The 9,637-nt window shown below is 35.5% G+C and overlaps 1 protein-coding gene across 1 annotated transcript; it reads right to left on the bottom strand.

Annotated features, from left to right (window-relative positions):
- Positions 1–2,198: 2,198 nt before the first annotated feature.
- On the bottom strand, positions 2,199–7,034 carry LOC132545309 (cytochrome P450 26A1-like). The gene is given in 7 exon segments (XM_060208989.1): positions 2,199–2,267; positions 3,117–3,190; positions 3,193–3,502; positions 3,725–4,147; positions 4,436–4,933; positions 5,176–5,374; positions 6,898–7,034. Coding segments are annotated over 7 exon segments (1,710 nt in total).
- Positions 7,035–9,637: the final 2,603 nt, after the last annotated feature.

Genomic DNA, 9,637 nt, shown 5'->3' with positions numbered 1-9,637 from the left:
GTATTGAATATTCCTGTCCTATCGACCGACTTAATTTCCTTTTCCATTGACTATTTATTGTATTGAATATTTCTGTCCTATCGACCGACTTAATTTCCTTTTCCATTGACTATATATTGTATTGAATATTCCTGTCCTATCGACCGACTTAATTTCCTTTTCCATTGACTATATATTGTATTGAATATTTCTGTCCTATCGACCGACTTAATTTCCTTTTCCATAGACTATATATTGTATTGAATATTCCTGTCCTATCGACCGACTTAATTTTCTTTTTCCATTGACTATTTATTGTATTGAATATTTCTGTCCTATCGACCGACTTAATTTCCTTTTCCATTGACTATATATTGTATTGAATATTCCTGTCCTATCGACCGACTTAATTTCCTTTTCCATTGACTATATATTGTATTGAATATTCCTGTCCTATCGACCGAATTTATTTCCTTTTCCCTTGACTATATATTGTATTGAATATTTCTGTCCTATCGACCGACTTAATTTCCTTTTCCCTTGACTATATATTGTATTGAATATTCCTGTCCTATCGACCGACTTAATTTCCGTTTCCATAGACTATATATTGTATTGAATATTCCTGTCCTATCGACCGACTTAATTTCCTTTTCCATAGACTATATATTGTATTGAATATTCCTGTCCTATCGACCGACTTAATTTCCTTTTCCATTGACTATTTATTGTATTGAATATTTCTGTCCTATCGACCGACTTAATTTCCTTTTCCATTGACTATATATTGTATTGAATATTCCTGTCCTATCGACCGACTTAATTTCCTTTTCCATTGACTATATATTGTATTGAATATTCCTGTCCTATCGACCGACTTAATTTTCTTTTCCCTTGACTAAATATTGTATTGAATATTCCTGTCCTATCGACCGACTTAATTTCTTTTTCCCTTAACTATATATTGTATTGAATATTCCTGTCCTATCGACCGACTTAATTTCCTTTTCCATAGACTATATATTGTATTGAATATTCCTGTCCTATCGACCGACTTAATTTCCTTTTCCATAGACTATATATTGTATCGAATATTCCTGTCCTATCGACCGACTTAATTTCCTTTTCCATAGACTATATATTGTATTGAATATTCCTGTCCTATCGACCGACTTAATTTCCTTTTCCATAGACTATATATTGTATTGAATATTCCTGTCCTATCGACCGACTTAATTTCCTTTTCCATTGACTATATATTGTATTGAATATTCCTGTCCTATCGACCGACTTAATTTTTTTCCCTTGACTATATATTGTATTGAATATTCCTGTCCTATCGACCGACTTAATTTCCTTTTCCATTGACTATATATTGTATTGAATATTTCTGTCCTATCGACGTTGTTTACGACCGTGCAATGTCAATATACACCACGCAGAACAATAAACAAAAAGAAAATACCAACATGCCAACACTGTCATAATCCAACCTTAAAATTAGATAAAAGTGAGGCAACAAATGAACAAACAGAAAGATCTACACGTAGATTCCTAAATACAGTACAAGGCAAATATGTCCAATGGTTCCGGAAGAGTTAGCTTCCCGTACTTCACTGATGACACCTGGCAAGTTAATCTCGGTCAATCGGAGTAAGTTATGTCATGATGTCGCATAAGAACAAGGTATACAAGGTATACCGTAATTCTTCCCCATGATTCTCACCAACTGCCATATAGAGCTAACATGTGAACACTGAGGAAGATTTTCCTCTAGTATTTCTTGTTGAAGGACGGACGATCCCGACAGACGGACAATAGAACATTCACGAAGAAAAGGAGAAAAGGTATCGTCCATAAAGAGTTCAATATAACAACAGTAAAGGCATTCCAAACTTGTATAACTGTGAACCCCTCCCCCATCCCCCTCTAAAACAACAAACAAATAAACAAGAAACTCTATCAGTATCAGTATTGACCAAATGTCGTGTCATGCCTGAAGACCTGTGAGGAAGACGGCGATGTCAATAGTTGTCAGTTTCCAATACCGTTGACTTAAGATGAATAACAATCTAAAAACGGAAATATGGCATTCAAAAGCATTTTATTACAAAATTACATTTTTTACCAAAACGGTAAGAATAGTGCTTCAACAAGAAAGATAGAATAGACAGAGATATAATTTATATTGGATTTCAATACATTATCACCGGTACTCGCTATATACATATAGGTACTGCTGCCTTCCTTATCATCTCCATGGTCACATAACGTAATATTTCAAAAATCTGTATAATAAACACAAGAATTAAATGAATTCATTTACACAATAAGGTGTGTTCTGAATGTTAGTAAAGTCTACACGATGGCAAGTGACCTTTCAGCAAATCCCATAAAACCCGCTTGGGTTTTAGGAAAAGAAAGGTACTATAAATATATCGGCTCTACTAAAATATCATAAATACATTGTAAATCATAAATACATTAAAGATCATACATACATCATTGTACATCAAAATACATACATTGTACATCATATACACATTGTACATCAAAATACATACATTGTACATCATACATACATTGTACATCAAAATACACATTGTACATCATACATACATTGTACATCATACATACATTGTACATCATACATACATTGTATTCTGTATATACTTTGTACATCATACATACATCGTACATCGTACATACATTGTACATCATACATACATCGTACATACATTGTACATCATACATATATTGTACAACATACATACATTGTACATCATACATACATTGTACATCTTACATACATTGTACATCATAAATACATTGTATTCTGTATATACATTGTACATCATGCATACATTATTAATATATCTGGCACACGTTTTTTTTTCTCATATGTACATCTCATATATATCGATCATATATTCTTATATTCTTAACGAATACTGCGAACGTTAATGATTTGTTGGAATACAGTGAAGACAGTTGTACATCATTTACATACGAACAATGTACATCTTTTCTTTACATCACGGATACAATATCTTACAAATGACGTCATGTCTTGCATTTATTTGCATTGCTTTGATTTCAGTGTCATTAGATAATTTACTACATACATACATATATACATATAGAGATGGGCAGTTGTGAGACACGGACGTCACACAGTGAGAGACCGTTGCCTCGTTTGGTACGGTCCCGTGAACTGCATGGGCAGATTGTCTTTTGGGTAGGGAATAGGTAGATACGTCATTGGCGGGTCGGTATTAGGGACTGTCCACGAGCATGATCGTGCCAGCTCAATAGTCAACATCTTCAGCACCAGCAATGCAAATTCCTTTCCTGCACATCCTCGTTTTCCGCCTCCAAATACCAGAAAGTGTTGCCTGTCGTCAACATCTAGGTGGCTCCACCTATCGGGATCAAACTTTTCCGGACTTTCAATGAATTCGGACGACTCGTGGGAGTCCCTTATTGAGTAGACTACAGCCCAGTCTTTCGGTACTTGATAACCCTACAATTAAAACAAACGTTTGTTACAATCGACAAAGCTGATGGAACGATGTTAAATTCCATTAAAACCTGCTACAATGTTCAGGAAACATGCGTCAAGTGCATAACGGACCTTCACTATAATCAACATAGACATGTGCTTTTTTCAACTTGCTCTGCAAGCCAAAGACGAAATACACAACTGATAAAATTGATTGTTTTATATATATATATATATATTTACCCCAACTTCGAATGTACGGAGTGCCTTCCTGTAACCCCCGCCAATAGGCGGTGTAAGACGTAACACTTCCTTCACAACATCACGGGTATATCTGAGCTTGTTTATAGTATCATAAGGGATGTCAACATCTAAGGTATCTGTCACTCCGTATCGAGCTAGTTCGTCGACAATCTTCAGCATTACTTCTGGGTGTTTTGTCAGCTGCAACACTAACGTGCAAGCAGCGCTCGAGGTCGTCTCGTGTCCAGCGAACAAAAGTTCAAGACCAACATCCTTAGCCTCTGCAAGCGTTAGTTTCTCGTCGCCTTCTATGTCCATCATCAGGCTGAGAGCGTCCATGAAGCTGTGTGGGGACCCTGATCCTTGCTTCTCTTTAATGCACTGTTCTATCTTTTGTAGGAGCATATCCCTGGCCTTCATACCCTGTCATACAAAATTAGACGTCCGTGATAAAGATGAACCCTTTTGAAACTTTAAAGGTACCCAGTATATTTGTTCAATGTGTGTGTATCCGTAAATCATATGCCCGAATATTGATTTAAGTGTAGACATCAAGTTTACCAGTCACACTTAATTTATTAGAAATTTATCAAATTCATAAAGTTTTTATATTTAGTAGAAATTCACATCTCGCTTATGATAAATTCAATTAACGCATATCCACTGTAAGATTAGGTTCATTCCAATATATTGGAAACTTTTAATACAAACCTTATACAGTCCAAACCCCGGAACACAGACAGGTAGACTAAACAGGCTTCCCAGAAATGTTTCAAAGTTGCCCATCAGCTTTGACTTTTCCTCTTGGTCCATGTTGATACCCAATAGTACTCGACACGTGAGTTCAAAGTTCAGGCTTCGGAATTCTTTGTAACCTAGTATGTTGACCTTTTCACACCAACTGTTGATGTAGTCCCGTACCACGTCCATAACAACGGGCGTGTACGAACTGATGGCTTCATGGGTAAATGCCCTAAGTATAGCCTTCTTTCGGATGGAATGGGTTATTCCCGTTGATGATGATAGACTACCGCCTCCGAGCAACATCCGGGTACTTCTAGGCCATTCTGCTGTCACTCGGAAATTCTCGCCCGCCATTATTTGCTTAACCCCCTTTATTCCAACAATTCGTATGGTGGGTTTCCCGAGCATGTGAGTCCGGTAAATGTTGCCGTGCTTTTTCCGCTTCTCATCGAAAAACTTTCGTCCCTGTAACACAATATATCGATTTTATTCAATTATAAACGCAGGTACGCCGATGAGAAATAATGCTCAGCAGCCATATATAATTCAATACAACTTCATAAATCAGGTTTTTTGTAACACCTTGCTAAGTCATTCCGAGATATGTATCAATCGGTTTATTCTCAAATTCCTATATACAAAATCTAAAGAGGCAAAAATATAAACTGAAAGTCGAAAATCGGCATATAACTTAACAATATGTTTACCTTGAATAAGAAGTGGAGCGTTTCTCCAATCACAGGTAGACCGGAACTTCCGGGGGGTAACGGAAGTGAGCATGATGGATCACGTGAGCACCAGACATTGATATTCCACAATATAGTCGAGGCAACGAACAAGATGGCGGGGAAGACAACGGGTATTATAACGACATCTACCAGATATACCAGGAATATGATCGCGTATCTGAAATAAACGAAAGTCATGGCTTTTCAACTCACAACATCATTGTGGTAAATCCTTCTGAACTTTTGTAGTTTTTCCCCGCTCTAGTAAAGGCAAGAAACATAATACTTGAAACAAACGTGGCACATGATTCCATATATTTTTCAATAAATTGAAATAAATATCAACTGCATATAATTTGAATATCTAAAATCAAGATTTGAGATACCATACAACTGTAGGTAAAGAAGTGCTAATACATCTGAGTAAGTAATGATCTGGGCTTGGTTTATCTGCCCTACATATGGACCGAAAGACGCAGTGATAGAAAATAAAACTGATCGGAATGTGTTTCGGACTCCTCATATTTCTAACGGTCTTTTCGCGTTTTTTTTTTATTTATTAGGGATATATTGTTTTCTCAGTTGAGAATCAAATTCCGAGAATCCTCTCAATATTCTGGTTTTTCGGCAGAAGAGAAAAGGAGTGGATTGGTCTCAACTTAAAAGGACACATTTCTTAATCCATCCAAACATTTTTTAAAGAAAGAAATGAATACTTAAGATGTACAGTGTAATAGACAAGTCAGACACGTGATCTTGAACATAGATATCACCCGTGTTTGACATGAAATGATTGTCGTTGTGATAATATTATGTGTGCTATTTTACGCATGACACATTTGACAGCCGTTTAGCAGCGTATACGTCACAGCTACGTCACACCTACGTCACAGCAGAATTCTTATTGCTGAAATATCACCAAGGGCGTTACAAGTAAAATGTCGCCCTTAGCAGGTGACGCGCGCATATACACAGACATGTTATCTCATGTGTTGTCATCAATAGACACATGCTGAGGTTTGTATTGATTTTAGAAAGTGTTTTAAGGAACTAGTTTATTAATGCTTTGGAAATATTTAAAAAGACTGTTATAAATTTAGAAAACCATGTAAACAAGAAAAAGTGAAATAAAGAAATACGTAGATAACTGAATAGAATAAGATGTTTGGTATCAGATGTGAATCAGAGTTATTCAGACGCCTCAATTGTATATTAACTTTATAAGAAACGCTATCTATTTTATTCCGTCAAAAAGGCCGGAGCGTGTGAGGTTAATTAAAGTGACGCAATTAGACATACCAGCCGAACGTATAGTGTACAGTTCTACAGTCGGCGCCTTTTCACCTTCATCATTAACAGACGGATTCCTTTATTTTTTTTTTTTTACATTAATCATCAATATATTTGTTATGTTAGAAAATGACACCTTCTTCAATCTTCACTTTGCTGTTAGTGACATCGAAAGAGTTTTTGATTTTTGTTCTTTGATAGTGTTTTTTTTAACTTTGAAAATAAATTTCAAATTAAAGCAAAACGTTCTATTGTAAGAATAAAAGTTTAATGGTTTAAGATCTGATAAAATAATAAACGAATAAATCATATGATATTTCGGAAAAATCAAATAAAATTTTATACAATACAATTGATATGTGAAATGAATATTGTTACGATTTTCAGAGAAAAATGATAATGACAACTTACCTGGACATACCAAGATGATCGTTTGTGTGTTTGCTTACAACATAATTCCCGTCAGAACAGTTTCCCAAACATTCAGACAAAATAATACTGTGGTTTGTCCTCAGGACATAAGGCAAGTCAAGTTCGGATATTTCCATGTTATAGGAATTAAAACTGATACTTTAACTGTGTGTGGCCGGAGTAATTTTAGCGATCGACCAAATGACCAGTGGCTTTTACTATAATAAATGAACTTAAAAGACCGAAGTTCTATTTATATGTGGCTTTGGCCAGGTATTGGTCAGTTCGTGGCCTGACCGGGTGACAGAGTTACAACCAGGCCGGCCTACGTAATCAGACCAATCACAAAACATTCATCATCGCTACCAGTTCTGATGAGGCCCCAAGGGGGCTATTACAAGACACTACCGAGGGCGGTAAACAAATAGAACAGACGTGTAGATACGCAGTTCTGGTAAACAGTAGCTTAGTTGTATTATTTAATCACTTTGGTAAATTTAAAAAGTTGAAATAAAAGTTGTTATGACAGCGATTTTGTTATAGAGACTGTATAAATACTCCACAGTGTAGGCCAATTTTATTTACAGACTGTCTGATGTAAAATATGTAAATGTTTTATATCATTTTTCTTCGCTCATTCATCTATCTAGTTTTATTGTTATTATTATCGGTTTTTTGTTTGTTTTCCATTTTTTACTTCACACTTCACACTTCCTTCACAATTACATTTGTAAAGAAACTAAACGATTCCCCTTTGGTAGATATTGTCATATTGGCTTGTGTTCCGTTGAACTGCAAAATATGCTAACCCTGTAGGAGCCCAATGACGTAAGCCATATCGGTCCATTGATGCTGAGCGCGGGAACATGTGGCCATTCTCTAGTGACCCCTTGACCACAGCGCGGGGACAGCTAACCGCAAGCGTCCATCTTTCGCCCCTTCCCATTATCAAACTGACCGGAAACTGTGAGATTATCGGTCAACTGGCCCCTTCTATCTTCGATACTTCATTTTTGACGCGATGGGGCATAAATTCGAATGATGAATTAAATCGGAGAAATGAAAGATGTTTTAGAATTTACTTGCAACATGTCTTATCAGATGTCATTTAATTTTAACAAATCAAAGACGTAAATGTATGTAACACAATTATACATATTTTCTGTTTTGACCTATCTAAAGAAAGTTATTTTCTGACAAACACTCGAGAATTAAACTCCATAAGGACAAAAAACAAGTCCAAATTACTCATGTACTTTTAACCTCCCGAAATACGTCGGGACAAGTATACAACCGGTATTACAACAATGTGTTACAAGATTTAACTTTGTGGATCGCAGATTACGTTTATAAATAAATCAGGTAAACAAAAACGTGAACCTTTGACTTTTAAACGAACCCTCAAATCTCCGGGTCAGGCAGCCTTCCACAAAGGCGTTACGTAATGGCCTGAATTTGGGCCGGGTTATGTATACTACAGATTTATACTGACTTGTCGGTCATAGTTGATCTGTACTGTTTTAGTTGAACAAGGAGTTAGTCGACTAGAGCGGTGTTTATATATTTTACATAATTAAACAAGACTTTTCCACGCATGAACCCAACTTTGAGGACACATGCTGGGACTGAATATCCTCGTAGTGAAGTGAACGCCTGACTAGCACATGTCCATCTAAAGCTAAATGAGATTTCATCTATGAATGGATTGACTCTGTCGTGAACGCGGTCAAATGCTTCATTCATGATTTCGCTACTACAGTTCAAGGGTAATTAGCCCGGTAACGCGCCACTTGTATCAACCAACTCACACATACCCTCAGATACCCTGAAAAAAACAAGCAGCGCCCACGGACGGACGTTTCATATCCTTCCACGCACTTAACTTAACCCTAATTTGAAATATCATAACTATATGCAGGAAAACTTCATCCTCTGGTAGTGGTTACCTGCATTCATTAAAAATGTAGGTATAATACAAGGTATGTTTGGAATTATGAGTCGGTATTTAAACAATGTTATAGAATAGTAAAAAAATGTCATGAAAGTACTCTCCAGTGTTAAAAAGAGTTTGATCGCCAAAATGTTATATTCTCTAACTAAAACACAGACAAGATATGCCCTCTAAAACTGTCCTCTGGCTGCCGTCACTTCTGAAATTAACCAATGATGTACGACCCAGAGAAAATTATGAACATACAAGTCACATGGAACATACTTCGAATTTCGACAGGATATACAGGAAATCGTCCAACCCCCTCCTTAAATTCTATGTAACGATTTTGTTATCCTGTACAGTTGGTAAAATTGATACCACAAAATATCGAAATAGACAAATATATTTATAATAACAGATCTGATATCAAATAGACAAATATATTTATAATAACAGATCTGATATCAAATAGACAAATATATTTATAATAACAGATCTGATATCAAATAGACAAATATATTTACAAGAGATCTATAACGAAATATACAAATATATCTATAATAACAGATCTGATATCAAATAGACAAATATATTGATAACAAATCTGGAATAAAATAGACAAACATATTTATTACAGATATATAACGAAAAAGACAAATATATTTTAACAACAGATCTATAACGAAGTAGACAAATAAATCTATAACAGACCTTGAACGAAATAGACAAATATATTTATATAAGATTTATAACGAAATCGAAAAAAAATTTTTTTTAACAGATCTTTAACGAAATAGAAAAGTATAT

Source organism: Ylistrum balloti, unplaced genomic scaffold (assembly GCF_031769215.1).
Source record: "Ylistrum balloti isolate Yb309-2 unplaced genomic scaffold, AGI_CSIRO_Ybal_v1 Utg369840, whole genome shotgun sequence".
NCBI classification, from domain to species: Eukaryota; Metazoa; Mollusca; class Bivalvia; order Pectinida; family Pectinidae; genus Ylistrum; species Ylistrum balloti.
This window is presented reverse-complemented; position numbering and strand designations above follow the sequence as displayed.